This window comes from Chiloscyllium plagiosum, unplaced genomic scaffold, assembly GCF_037043375.1.
Source record: "Chiloscyllium plagiosum isolate Xiang-an unplaced genomic scaffold, Cpla_swu_hap1 HiC_scaffold_5, whole genome shotgun sequence".
NCBI lineage: Eukaryota > Metazoa > Chordata > Chondrichthyes > Orectolobiformes > Hemiscylliidae > Chiloscyllium > Chiloscyllium plagiosum.
Genome location: NW_028270143.1, coordinates 127657149 through 127672712, shown reverse-complemented (window position 1 = coordinate 127672712; position 15564 = coordinate 127657149). Strand labels below are relative to the sequence as shown.

The 15564-nt window shown below is 42.5% G+C and overlaps 1 protein-coding gene across 2 annotated transcripts in view; it reads right to left on the bottom strand.

Moving 5' to 3' along the window:
- Window positions 1-15564, bottom strand: part of LOC122550186 (protein lifeguard 1) — a 95662-nt gene that overhangs the window by 13381 nt on the left and 66717 nt on the right. For both annotated transcript variants that reach the window (XM_043690909.2, XM_043690908.2), the window contains 2 exons: window positions 9510-9710; window positions 3275-3403 (listed from right to left, as the gene is read on the bottom strand). In XM_043690909.2, the coding sequence (XP_043546844.1) occupies window positions 3275-3403; window positions 9510-9710 (330 nt within the window). The remainder of the gene's footprint in view (window positions 1-3274; window positions 3404-9509; window positions 9711-15564) is intronic.

Genomic DNA, 15564 nt, shown 5'->3' with positions numbered 1-15564 from the left:
ATGATTCTAGGACTATTAGGAGGCCTGTAAAAGACTCCTAACAGGGTGACCTCACCTTTCCTATTCCTAACCTCAGCCCAAACTACCTCAGATGGCAAGTACTCATCCATCGTCCTTTCCACCACTGTAATACTATCTTTGACAAGCAATGCCACCAGGTAGGTGGCATGGTGCACGGTTTCCAAGCCACACATCCTAAGTCATGCCTCACCGCATCATAATTTCCCTGACCTGGATGGTGCACGGTTCTTGGCCTATGATGTTGGAAGCAATTGATGAGAGATCTCCTGAGGCTATGGGATAGTCTGGGAGATAATGCAAGTAGTGCAAAACCTGCACCCACACCTCCCACCTCACCTCCATCCAAGGTCCCAAAGAATTATTCTATGTCTGACAGATTTACTTGTACTTCCACATAATCTAGTATGTCTGTTACTCTTGATGTGGTCTCCTCTACACTGGGGAGACAGGATACCAACTTGCAGAATGTTTCAGAGAACGTCTTTGGGACAGATGCAGTTAGTAAATTCACCCACTCCACCAAGGACATGCAAGTCCAAGGCCGCCTCCACCACCGAACTTTAGCCATGCTACACCTTGAGGAAGAGCACCTCATCTTCTGCCTTAGGACTCTCCAACCACACAGGATCAATGTAGATTTCATCAGTTTCCTCATTTCCCTCCCCCCACTTTATCCCAGATCCAACCTTCCAACTCAGCACTGCCTTTTTGAACTGTCCTACCTGTCCATCTTCTTTTCCACCCTCCTCTCCAACCTATCACCTTCACCTACCTGTCGCATTCCCAGCTACCTTCCCCCAGCTCTACCTCCCATTTTTCTCAACCCCCTTGGGCCACCCCTCATTCCTGATGAAGGGCTTAAGCTCAAAATGTCGACTCTCCTGCTCCTCAGATGCTGCCTAACCGGCTATGCTTTTCCAGCAACACACTCTTCGACTTGGATCTCCGGCATCTGCAGTCCTCACTTTCTCCTTGTCCTGAATGGTGTAAAGCTGGAGTGTTGTTGGAGCTACAATCATCCATGCAAGTGGGGAGTATTCCATTGTACTCCTTGATTTGTGCTTTGTAGATGATGGACAGGCTTTAGGGAATCAGGTGGTGAATTACTCAGCAGTATTCCCAGTTAGCTTCCAAAAAGTAAGTTTGCCCTCTTAACTTTATCCCACACATTAATAAACCAATTTTGAAGCAAAAACGTACATGTGCAAAATGATCAATATGGATATGAGAGTAATGTCACTGGACTAGTAATCCAGAACCTCAGGCTAGGGTCAAGTTTGAATTTCACCATAGCAGATGGGAGAAATTTGAATTTCATCCAATCAAAGTCTGGAATTAAAAGCTGGCCTAAAATCAGGACTGTGGATGGGATATGGTTTATAAACGAAAGGATGGCCTTTTAGGATACAGATGAAGAGAAAGCTTTTTCTCTTGGGAGCAACAAAATCTTGGAAAACACTACATCTAAAGCAGTGATGGTGATTTCGTTGAATACTTGAGGGATAGTGGATCTAATTGCCTAGAAAAATCTTAAGGTTATTGGGCGCAAGTGGGAATGTGAAATGTGAAGCAAACTGATCATCCATAACAACCATTCTAAATGTTGCAGCAGACTCATGGACTGAATGAGTTACTTCTACTCCCAATTTGTATCTATATGGTAAGCCGATTACCACAATGATTGCGAACAGTTCGAGTGGATTGAAAAAGTCCAATTTTGTAGATGACAAACATAGCCATAAAGGCTCTCAGCAGCACTAGGTCTAAGGCAGGGAAAGCAACCAGTAACCCAAGACAAATACAAGCATTTTTTGGAAGGGATATGGAGAACAAGACTGAAAACTATGCTCGGAGTGCAAACCGGATGAAACCAGTGGATACTGCAGTTATTGTTCCAAAGGGTAAATTAAAGCTAATGCAATCAAGTAGTTTTTCTTTTATTTAGAGTTTGTTTTTACAGCATAGAAAGAGGCCCTTCAGTCCACTGTGTCAACAGTCAAACATCCAATATTCTATTTCCATTTGCCACCACTGGGCACACACCATGTGCTAGGCAATTAGTGTTCTTCTACTAAGTTCTTAAAATGTTGAGTTCCCACCTTGACCACTCTTCCAGGCAATTCCAGTAACACCAACCCTCTGGGTGAAAACGGTTTTCCTCGAATTTGCTCAAAATCCTGCCGTTTGCCTCAAAACATAAAAAGACTGGACCCCCTAGTTATTGGCCCCCCTAAAGGGAATGTTTGTCTCCAACTATGTACATCTCTATCCAGAATCCGCCACTACCTCTGACTTAAGGAAAATAACCCTAACCTATTAGAGTCTATTTTCATAGCTGAAGGGGTAGGGAGGAAGGAGAGCAGATATATTCCCTTTTCTTGTTAGTCCTCCCAAAATACATAACTTTTCAGGATTAAATGCCATTTGCCATCTACCATTCAACCCATCTATATTGGCCTGTAATCCAAGACTTTCCTCCTCACTACTTGCCATATCAATTTGTGTCATCTGCAAACTTAATCATACCTCCTGGATAATCAGTGTGCTCAATAGCAAGGGATTCATCACCTAACCCTGTTGTATACCAACAGGCACAGCTTTCCAGTCACAAAAATAGCCTTCAACAATCATCCTCTGCTTCTAGCCAATATTGGATCCAATTTGCCAAACTGCCATGGATCCCATGGTTTCTTAGACTGGTTAAGTAGTCTATCAGGTGAAAGATCTCTGTACCTGGGGATTTATCACTTAAGCCTGCTAAGACCATTTGCCAGATACTTCTTTCAACTCCATATACTAATTACCACCCTGGTTTGAAATCATGGTTATTTTCTCACACCTAGTATAATTAAGACACAAGATTTTTCATAACTGTTCCTTGCCAATATAGTTCCTTTTTCTAAAAAAAAAGTAACTCTCTACACTTTTTCTTCTTTAGCACAGCCATTGTTTTGTATATGCCAGAAACCTAAATTTGGTCACAATAACCCTGCTGGCTTAAAATGTGCATTCAAAAGGTTTTAAAAGAATTCCACTAGATGCAGTGACTTTGAACCTGTGACACCACAGCTTTAATGCAGGCTTCTGGATTATTCGTCCTGTGACAGTACCATGGCACCATTACCTGTTTAGAACCTCAGACAGAAGTTATACATGACTAATTACACACTATCCTTTTCAAATCATTTATCTTGTCAATGATCACTAAATGGCCTGTTCAAGGTAATGTGTTTCTTTTAAAAGAAAAGCTTACCTGCATAGAGAAAATTACAACAGTAAAGCAAACAGCTGCAGTAATCCCAACAGCCATCACTACAGAGTCTGTACTGTAGAAACTGGCAATCATTCCGGCCATGTACGACATGCTGAGAGTCAGGATAGACTGCAAACAGAAAAACAGCAAGTAAATATATTGTATATACACCAGAGTCAGACACCCTTTCAGATTTAATGGTGTCAGTATACAGGACCAAACTCAAACACTTGTACGATAGCAAATCTGGACAATGGCTCTTATGATTTGTATTAGGTGACTGTCTTTTGTATGAATTGGCAGTTTCTTTATCCACAACAGAACAGTATGATAAGATTCGTTTAATTTTATATTGCTACATAAAGTCACAACTCCCCACATTAATAGATCAGAAGAATTAAAAATAGCCACCAACCTCTTGAGCCTATTTTGAGAATTGTGAAACTTTGCAGAAGAACATAGATATTGAGTGGGCAAAGGTCTGGCAGATGGAATACAATGTTAATAAATGTGAAGTCATCAATTTTGGTGGGAGTAATAGTAAAAAAAGGACTATTACTTTAATGGTAAAAAGTTGCAGCATGCTGCTTTGCAGAGGGACCTGGGTGTCCTTGTGCATGTACCTGCAGACCAAACTTCTGTGATTTAACAGGTAATTTAGGAAGGCAAATGGAATTTTGTTCTTTATTGCTAAAGGTATGGAGTTTAAAAGCAGGGAGGTTATGTTGCAGCTGTGTGTAGGGTGCTGGAGAGGCCACACCTGAGTGCTGTGTGCAGTTGTGGTCTCCTTTACTGGAGGAAGGATGTACTGGCAATAGAGGGTATGCAGAAAAGGTTCACAAGGTTGAATCCAGAGTTGAGGGGATTGGCTTACGAGGAGACACTGAGTAGACTGGGATTAAATTCATTGAAATTTAAAAGAACGAGGGAGTAATTTATAGAAACACGTAAAGTTATAAAGAGAATAGTTTTCACTGGCAGATGAAACTAGAACAAGAGGGCATAGCCTCAATTTTTTGGGGGGGGGGGGGGGGGGGGGGGAGGGAGGGGGGGGAGAAAGCAGACTTCGGACCAAATAGAGAAGGAACTTCTTCACAGAGGGCTGTGAATCTATGGAATTCCCTGCCCAGTGAAGTTGCTGACATTACTTCAGTAAATGTCGACGTGAAGACAGTTTTTTGAACAATGAAAGAATTCAGGGTTATAGTGAGAGGGCAAGTGGAGATGAGGCCACCAAGTGAGGTGGTATGATCTTATTGAATGGCAAAGCAGGCTTGAGGGGCCAGATGGCCTGCTCCTAGTTATGTTTTTGTACTTGGCCATTTTTGAAAATAGCTCCTCAGCATCTTAAACATTTAAGTCAAATCACCTTTCACTCAAAATTCCAATAGATATAGGATATTAATCAAGTGTAAAGATCCAGTCTTAACATGAACAAATGGATGAACAGGCAAGTAGTCTGATGTGTATTTGGGTCAGCTGTGTTGTTTAGATACTCCGGAATTAGATCAGGTTTTAACCTAACATTTTGTCATAACTTACAAAAACCAAAAAAGAATGCAGTCGCTGTACATCAGAAACAGTAGAAGTTGCTGGAAAAGCTCAGCAGATATGGCAGCACCTGCCAAGAAGAATAGTTACCCAATCCGAAATGTTAACTGATTTCCCTCCATAGGTGTTGCCAGGTCTGCTGAGCTTTTCCAGCAACTTCTACTGTTTCTGATGTACAGCGACTGCATTCTTTTTTGGTTTTTGTAAGTTATGACAAAATGTTAGGTTAAAACCTGATCTAATTCCGGAGTATCTAAACAACACAGCTGACCCAAATACACATCAGACTACTTGCCTGTTCATCCATTTGGATATGGCAGCACCTGCCAAGAAGAATAGTTACCCAATCCGAAATGTTAACTGATTTCCCTCCATAGGTGTTGCCAGGTCTGCTGAGCTTTACCACCAATTTCTATTTTTGATTTTGCTGCACTTCTGAATGGTTACGCAGGAGCTTTCCAAAGTCCCTGACTACCTGAGACTCGGACACCTGCGATGAGTCCCATGAAGCAGGATAAGCGTCCACTGAAATTTGAACCTTTCAGGGCAATTCCCACTTGTGTGCCAGGATATCTTCAGGTTCAATCCAGAGTCAGAGTCAGTCATGTGTAATTCACCTCCTGACTTTCCAAACTCTGTTCACCATCTATAAAGACGTCAAGTGGTGGAAATTTCCCCACTTGCCTGAATAAGTGCAGTGTCATCAACATTCAATCCACTTGATGGCACATCCAGGACAAAGCCTGACTGATTGGCACCACATCCACTCCCTTTGCCAACATTCAATGCACACTGCTGCTACCACCGTTTACAAGAAGCACTACAGAAATTCAAACGTCCTCAGACAGCACCTTCCAAATCTACAACTATACCATCAGGGAGCTCACAAACAAGATACTAAGGGAAACCACCACCTAAGTCATTCAGCAGCAGAGGGAAACAAGCTGGCTAAGACCTGGGAACACATTTTCTCTAGATTTAAAAAAAATTTAAAAGAAAAAAAAAGTGTATTTTAAAAGGAAAAGTCCTGGCAAAACAACTCATCTGGGTGAAATGAGTGGAAGGCTGCTCTTATACAACCTTGGAAGTTAGGAACACTTCAATGTCCGGGGGACCATGTGGGCAAGTGAATCAAGCTACAAATACTGGAAATCTGCATTTTGGATCTGGAACAGTCACTGGAGGTTTTGCAAGCTGATAGGTGTATGAATAGCACATTATAGTGAGGTGGTCACACCGCAGGTAAAGAAGGCACAAAGGAATGGGTGACCACCAGGCATAGTAAAAACAGAGGGCAAGCAGTGCAAGAGTCCCCTGGAGTAAATCTCTAACTTTTTTCACTTTGGATACTGCTGGAAGAGATGATTTCTCAAAAGGCAAGAGGAAAGTCTCTGGCATTGGAGGGGCACAGCTGCCATGTGGCATTAGACAGACTGCAAAAGTAACAGAGTCAGATCTGCAGCATGGAAAAGTATCCTTTAGTCCAACCTGTCCCTGCCATCCAGTTTTCACAATTAAACTAGAGCCATTTGCCTCCATTTCATCTACATCCCTCCACTCCTACCCCAAGCTCAACCTATCGAAATGTTTCTTAAATTTAAAAAAAATTGTACTCACTTCCATCACTATCTCTGGGAGTCTGTCCCAAATACCTACCACCCTGTCCGAAAACATTGTCCCTCTGGACCCTTTTTTAAGTCTCTCTCCCCCCTTATAAAAAGCCAAAGAACCACAGGTACAGGGTAAGTCTTGATGGAACGCTTTGCAGAAGGTCAGTGTGAACTCGACAGGCCAAATGGCCTGCTTCCACACTATAGGGATTCTATTTAAGTTAAGGATTATTCTTGGATAGGAAGATAACAATAGGTAGAGCTCAGCAGGGATCACTCCTTGAGCCCCTGCTATTCATAACTTGTAATTTTCCTCATCCAAATTGTTGACATATGTAACATTTCCAAGACTGCTGGCAACATAACATTAGGTAGGAGTGCAAGTTGTGAGAAAGACAGAGGATTCAGAGTGTTGAGGGCAATTTAGATAGGTTAAGTGAGTGAGCATAGATGTAGTACAGAGTGGACAATATCATAATTATCTACTAAGTAAAATTAGGATGGGAGGGTATTATTTAAATCACAATAGATGAACAAAGCATGACATACAAACAGATGTGTGTGTTCTTGCATACCTGACACTAAAGATGAAGTACAGCAAGCAACTAACATGGGTGGCAGTGGTTAGCACTGCTGCCTCACAGCGCCAGAGACCCGGGTTCAAGTCCCGCCCCAGGCAACTGACTGTTTGGAGTTTGCACATTCTCCCAGTGTCTGCGTGGGTTTCCTCCCACAGTCCAAAAATGTCCAGGTTAGGTGAATTGGCCGTAGTGTTAGGTGCAGGGGTAAATGTAGGGGAATGGGTCTGGGTGGGTGCACTTCGGCAGGTCGGTGTGGACTTGTTGGCCCGAAGGGCCTGTTAGATGAGGTCCTTACAAGTACTTCACATCAGCATTCAATAAGGAAAAAGACATTGTTGAAGATTAGGGAGGGGTATATTGATATTCTAAGACATGTTGATAGAGTACCTTGAAAAACATTAAAAAGGAGATAGGTACCCAGGGCCCAATGCACCACTGAAAGAGGGAAAAAAAAAAAAAAGGAGAGACTGCTAGGGCCTTCAGATATCTTTGGATCCTCTTTAGTCACAACTTAGGTCCCAGAAGACCAGAGAAGAATCCTTTTTTCCTTTATTTAACAATGGCAGTAAGAATCCAGGAAGTTATATGCCAGAAAATTGGAGAAGATTCTTCAGGACAGGATTTCCTCACATTTGGAAAATAGACTTATTAGGGATTGTCAGTGTGACTTTCAGCAGGGAATGTTTTATTTCGAACTGGAGTTTTTTGAGGAAGTGACAAGATCATTGAAGGAAGGGCATTGGGTGTTGTCTACAGGGACATTACTAAAGCACTTGACAAGGTCCCTAATGGTCAGCTGGTCCAAAGAAAAACATCAAGTCACGTGGGATCCACAGTGAATTGATAAACTGGATACAAAGTGGACTTGGTCATAGAAGGTAGAGAGTGTTTGTTGAAAGGTGTTTTTCTGGCTGGAGGAGGTCAGAGGCCAGTGGTGTTCCACAAGGATCAGTGCTGGATGATTCTGACAGATTCTGCTCAGAGTTGTAAATACTGAGGCAGGTTATTAAAGGATACAGCAGGATAAAGGGTCATATAGCACAAAAACAGACCCTTTGATCCAGCTAGTCCATACAGAATATAATCCCAAAATAAACCAGTCCCACATGCCCAAATCTCTCCAAACCTTCTATATTCATGTATCTATCCAAATGTCTTTTAAATGGCTAATTTGTTCAAGAAGGGGAGTACAGAGAACCCTGATAATTATAGACCAGCAAGCCTTATTTTGGTTGGGGGAAAAATGCTGGAAAGGTTATAAAATATAGGATTTATCATCTAGAGATGATTAAGTTGATCAGGCATAGTGTACACTGTTTTGTGAAGGGCAGGTTGTGCCTCACAAACCTGGAGTTCTTTGAGAAGGTGATCAAACAGGTGGATGAGGGCAAAGCCAGCGATGTGGTGTATATGGATTTCAGTAAAGTGTTTGATAAGCTTCCCCACGGTAGGCTATTGCAGAAAATAGAAGCATGGGATTGAGGGTGATTCAGCAGTTTGGATCAGACACTGGTTAGCTGTAGGATGACAGAAGTTGGTGGTTGATGGGAAATCCTCGTGGAGTTCAGTTACTAGTGGGTACTGCAAGGATCTGTCTTGGGGACACTGCTGTTTGTCATTTTTATAATATGACCTGGATGAGGGCGTAGAAGGATCGGTTAGTAAATTTGCAGATGACACTAAGGTCGTTAGAGTTGCGGGTAGTGCCGAAGGATGCTGCAAGTTACAGAGGGACATAGATAAGCTGCAGAGCTGGGCTGAGAGGTGGCAAATGGAATTTAATGTGGAAGAGTGAGGTGATTCACTTTGGAAGGAGCAACAGGAATAAAGAGTACTGGGCTAATTGTACCATTCTTGGCAGTGTAAGTGAGCAGAGAGGTCTCAGGGTCCACATCTAAGTCCCTGAAGGTTGCCCTGAAGGAAAACTTAAGATGTGCGAAGAAAATATTTTAAAAAAGGGTTGTCGGTGCTGCTAGGAAAAGGTAGATGAAGACAGATGATAGCAATTATGAAGAGACATTTAGACAGACATGAACATGCTGGGATATGCACCATCTGCAGGCAGATGGGATTAGTTTAGAATGGTATTATGGTTGGCACATGTGGCAGGCCAAAGGGACTGTTCCTGTGCGGACCTCTTCTACACACAACAGAAAAAAGTGTCAAGGGATATGGGGAGACAGAGTACAATGGTGAGATAGAAGATCAGCCATGATCATGCCAAATGGCAGAGCAGGCTCAATGTGTTGATTGGCCTATTCCTCGTCTTATTTTCCCATAGTTCTAAATTAATGGAAGAAAACATGTAGTTAGCGAAAACAACAAGGTGATAGGAAGGAAAACATTGTGCTTCAAAATGACCAAATTAAAAATTCACATCAGAATCAATTCAATGTTTGATTCTTTCATCATCCCTTCTTCCCACCCTCCAAAGCCCAATGTTACCAGTCTCTCAAACCAGAGCGGAAGGAGAATGTTAATCACACTACTTACCAGAGCAATGAGATTCCATGGGTGCTTCCGTCTGATTTGTCCACAACAACTGAGAGCAATAAGTGTAACAAAGAACACACCATAGGAGGCATAGTAGATCCAAGGAGTACGTCTCACAAACCTCTTAGCATCAGCAACAAAGGTACAGACGCACACAAAAACAAAAGTCACCAGTAGCTGAACGGTCAAAACCATGTAGACCTGCAAATGGGTGGAAAAAATAAGTTATCAATCTTGTGCATTTATCAGGAAAGAGATAAAGAGTATGTAAAATCAGCAAATGCCCAAAGTCCAGTCATATCACCATTTGACGGGAAATACAAGGGTGGATCTTTCTCAACCCCATTCCTAGCAGCAAACCAAGATGAATATTGCAGCAGCATGGCAACTTGGCAAGCATTGTGTGGGTCTCCAAATATACATTTGCACCTCCACAATCAATATGCAGTGACTGCACAGCAAGAGGCAAACACTACAGCTGAAGCTAAGTGTTCTGGGTAGAAAATGACAAGATTTAAAAAGGACCTGAGGAGTAATTTTTTTTCCCCCACACACAAGATGGTGCATGTATGGAACAAGCTGCCAGAAGTAGTGGAGATGGGGACAATTACGACACCTATCCATCCAGATGCTCCTTACATAAATTGGAAGAGTTGAGGGGAATATGGGCCAAATGCTGGCAAGTGGGATTAAATTAAGTTAGAATATTTAGTCAGCATGGACAAGTTTGACTGAAGGGTCTGTTTCTGTGCTGTATGACTCTAGTGATCTTATGTCACAGACTTGTTATTGCGTGGAGTTTCTGGAGACATATCAGATCATCATGGACTTGATAAAAGGTTTCAAATACAATGCTGACCATGATGGCTGTTTAAATGCTTCCCTGCCATCTTTGTTGCTGTATCCTCAGTGACTGCCAACCTCCCCTGTAGTGACCCACAATCTGTAGCATCTACCTCTGGAACACAACTACCATCTCTAAATGGCCAAACCCTTCAAGTTAGCTAAGACCCTGCTGTTAAGTGGGTTCACAATGTTCATGGCAATTTGTATTCAAATGCCAATACAAAATACAGCATTACAAACTAAACTAGTATGGGATCCACAAAACCCACTCCAACAGAATTGTATAACTAGCCTAAAAAAATCATGCAAGCTGTCAAATAACAGCAAACATTCTCCCTTTCATCAAGTTAAAATAATTCAACATTTAACAGCAGCATTTCCTATAATATTCTATTTGTCACAAAATGTTAAGCTTCATCAAGTATTAGATAGACTTGCATTAGTTTCCTCTGCCAGTGGATTTGGTTGGGCAAGAGGTGGAGAAAAACAAGTACAACAATCTTTGAAGATTTTAAGATATTTGGAGAAAGGTATTGAGGAGACGTCAGAGGTAGGTTCTTTACGCAGAGAGCGGTGAATGCATGGAATGCGCTGCCTGCAGTGGTGGTGGAAGCAGTCATTGGGGACATTTAAGCGACTGCTGGACATGCACATAAATAGCAGTGAGTTGAGGGGTGCGTAGGTTAAGTTATTATATTTTACATTAGAATTAAACCTCAGCACAACATTATGGGCCAAAGGGCCTGTTCTGTGCTGTACTTTTCTATGTTCTATCAAGTTCTGCACAAGAATGTACAGCTCAAAATATACAGGTCAAACCATTGATCCCTGACAGGTTTCCAGATCCCATTAAACCATGCTCACCAGTTCAGAACACAAAAGTACACCAGAGTACTCCCACACCAAATCTCACAGAGACAGAGTCAAGAGACCGCAGATGCTGGCTCTTAGTTACAATCTACATTTTTAAGGTGAAAGGAAAGGCTCGTGGGTGCAGGGAACGCTGGATGATTAGAGAAATTGAGGGTTACGAGTACAAGGTTTAGTTAACAGTAAGGCGTATATGTCAGGTACAGACAGGAGAGATCAAGTGAATCCTTACAGTATAAGGCAGAAAGAGTATACTTAAGAGGGAAATCAGGAGGGCAAAAAGGGGTTACGAGATAGCTCTGGCAAATAGGGTTAAGGAGAATCCAAAGGGATTTTACAAATACATTAAGGACAAAAAGGTAGGGAGAGATTAGAGTCCCTCAACAATCAGCAAGGTGACATTTGTGTGGAGCCACAGGAGATGGCGGAAGATACTAAATAAGTATTTTGCATCTGTGTACTGTCGATAAGGATATGGAAAATATAGAATGGAGGGAAAGATGGTGACATCTTGAAAAAAGTCCACATTACAGAGGAGGAAATGCTGAATGTCTTGAAATGCATGAAAGGAGAAATCCCCAGGACCTGATCAGGTGTACCCTAGCACTCAGTGGGAAGCTAGAGTGATTGTTGGACCTCTTGCCAAGATATTTATATCAATAATCACAGGTGAGGTACCAGAAGACTGAAGGTTGGCTAATGTGGCACCATTAATTAGGAAAGGTGATAAGGAGAAGCCAGGGAACTCTAGACCGGTGAGCGTGACGTCGGTGGTAGGGAAGTTGTTGGAGGGAATCCTGAACGACAGGATTTACGCATATTTGGAAAGACAGGGACTGATTAGGGTTTGTCAATATGGCTTTGTGCGTGGGAAATCATGTCTCATGAACAGTAAGGCGTTTGACAAGGTTCCCCTTGGTATAATGGTTAGCAAGGTTGATCTCATGGAATTCAGTGAGAACTAGCCATTTGGATAGAGAACTGGCTCGAAGGTAGAAAAGAGAGTGGTGGAAGGTTGCTTTTCAGAGCTTGAGGCCTGTGACCAGTGGAGTGCCACAAGGATCAGTGCTGGGTGTAAGGATCTAAAATCTGAACTTAGTTAACTAAGATAGATATGACATTATTAAAGTATCCTAAAGTGACCTTGGAAACCAGGTGTCCTGGATATAAAGACATGCAAAACAAGTCAGTTCCCAGCAAATATCACTGGCTTAATTTTATATCTAATTGTCATTTCATTTGATTAAATTTTGCAATTAAGGCTGTTCTGTTTGCTAAGAGACCTATAAAAGTTGCTTGTGTTTTAAGCTAAGGCAGCAACTTTTCCAGAGTACACAAAGGTGCTTAACCCATGTTGCTGGATAACCTATGGGAGAAAGTGAGGACTGCAGACGCTGGAGATCAGAGCTTAAATATGTGTTGCTGGAAAAGTGCAGCAGGTCAGGCAGCAAAGGAACAGGAGAATCAACGTTTCGGGCACAAGCCCTTCAGGAATGAGGAGGGTGTGCCAAGCAGGCTGGCACACCCTCCTCATTCCTGAAGGGCTTATGCCAAACATCAATTCTCCTGTTCCTTTGATGCTGCCTGACCTGCTGGAGAACCTATGCCTGGTGTCATAATACATTGTTAAATCTTGCTGAAATCAGACTGAGCTGCTAATGCTTATTCGACTGATTGCAGAACAGAGGGGCCCCTCCCAGGGTCCAGATTTACAGGTCCACTATTTTTCACCATTTATATAAATGACTTCAATACGAGCGTAGGACATATAGTAAGTAAGTTTGCAGATGACACCAAAATTGGAGGCGTAGTGAACAATGAATGAAGTTATCTCAAATTACAACGGTATCTTGATCAGATAGGCCAATAGATTGTGTGGTGGCAGATGGAGTTTAATCCAAAAAAAATGTGAGGTGCTGCATTTTGGGAAAGCAAATCTTACCATTAAGTGTATAAGTCCTGCTAAGGTCCTGGGGACTGTTGCTGAACAAAGACCTTGGAGTGCAGCTCCTTGAAAGTGGAGTCACAGGTAGATAGGATAATGAAGGCGGCTTTTGGTATGCTTTCCTTTATAGGTCAAAGCATAGAGTATAGGAGTTGGGAGGTCATGTTGCAGCTGTACAGGACATTAGTTAGACCAATGTTGGAATATCGTGTGCAAGTCTAGTCTCCTTTCTATCAGAAAGATGCGGTGAAACTTGAAAGGGTTCAGAAAAGACTTACAAGGATGTTGCCAGGGTTGGCAGGTGAGCTATGAGAGGGGCTGAATAGGCTAGGACTGTTTTCCCTGGAGCACTGAATGCTGAGGGGTAACCTCAAATGTTTATAAACAAATGAGGGGCACGGATCGGATAAATAGACAAGGTCTTTTCCCTGGGGTGGGAGAGTCCTGAACTAAAGGGCATAAGTTTAGGGTGAGGGGAACATATAAAAGGGACCGGAGGGATAACTTTTTCTACACAGTAGTGCGTGTATGGAATGAGCTGCCAGAGGAAGTGGAGGAGGCAATTGCAACATTTAAAAAGGCATCTGGATGGGCATCTGGAGGGATATGGGCCAAGTCCTGGCAAATGGGACTAGATTAAAAATCACAACACCAGGTTATAGTCCAACAGGTTTAATTGGAAGCACACTAGCTTTCGGAGCGACGCTCCTTCATCAGGTGATTGTCAATCACCTGATGAAGGAGTGTCGCTCCGAAAGCTAGTGTGCTTCCAATTAAACCTGTTGGACTATAACCTGGTGTTGTGTGATTTTTAAACTTTGTACACCCCAGTCCAACACCAGCATCTCAGAATCATGACTACTATCGACGCCACTAACTGCTGGCTTAAAGTGGAGAGAATCTCCAAGAAGATTGCACATATCGACAACAATCACCTGATGAAGGAGCATCGCTCCGAAAGCTAGTGTGCTTCCAATTAAACCTGTTGGTCTATACCCTGGTGTTGTGTGATTTTTAACTTTGTACACCCCAGTCCAACACCGGCATCTCCGAATCGGGACAGCTGGTCAGCATGGAAGAGTTGGACCAAAAAGGGTCTGTTTCCGTGCTGTACATTTGACTCTACGAGTTGCCAATCTAAACTCCAATCAATACCCAAAAAAGGACGCCTAGTTTTCATAAAGACTTATCAAAAGACTAAAAGCACCATTGACTATCTTTTGTTGACAATTTGTACGTCAAGCCAGAAAACAAACCCTTCTTTTTTTTCATCTTTAGCACAGCCAAAATATAGTACTACTTATATTCAGTTCAAGAACCAGTCAAAGGGGATTGGGTTGCCAAAGATTCAATTTTTTTTTTCAGTTGAAAAACAATTAACTTCAGAATTCACGGTGAGAAATTTCCCCCAGAGGTGTCTCTCTACCTAGGCAAATCTTCCCATCTGGTTTCAACTTCTCAAATTTGAAACCAGAGTATGAGTTCCACCTGCATTCCAGGATGATGAACCATAGATCTGTTTGGCCTCACTGCTATTCCTCTCTGCAGATTAAAACAGGTCAAGTTTTCAGGGATATCTTAAAACCCGCCCCTTCCAAAGCTCACACCATGGTAACATAAGAAACATGGGTATGGTATCTCTTTAGAATGATTCGCCACCCTTGAGATCCAAGACTTTATTCAAACACAACTGTTCACAACAATTAGATGGGGGTGGGGTGGGGGGAATCCTCAACAGCAGGGAGGCAAGTGCGAGGTGGAAAGAGATACAGTAATCAGAAATAAGTTGAAGTGACAGATCAGAGTGGAACAGTGTGGAATGCTTTTTGGATTAAAATGCATCCATTACAATGCAAGAGGGCTGATGGGTAAGGCTGATGAACTCAGGGCACGGATATGTAAATGGGACTAGGATATTATAGCCGTGCTTGTGTCATGGCAAAGAGAGAGATGGGACTGGCAGTTTAAATCTTAAGGTGCCAGGTACAAGTGCTTTAGTAGGACACAGTGGAAAGCAGGGGCAGGGTGCATGAGATTGCATTTTTGATTAACATGAGTATCTCAGTAGCAATCAGATGAAAAACTAAAGGATCATCCAGTGAGGCTTCCTGCATGGAGCTAGGAAACAAAGGGATGGTGACATTATTGGGATTGCACTCTCGACCCCCAAATAGTCAACAAGAATTAAAGGCACAAACATGCAGGGAGTTGGGGAGACTTGCAGGAGCAATTGGGTTGTCATTGTAGGGGATTTTAATTTTCCTAACAGACTGTCAGAGTGTTAAGGGCTTAGATGGGGTGGAATTTAACTGGAGTTCAGGAAAGCTTAATCAAGCTGTATACAGAGTCCTATTCAGGAAGGAGCAAAACTCGACCCACTCTTGGGAAATAGGG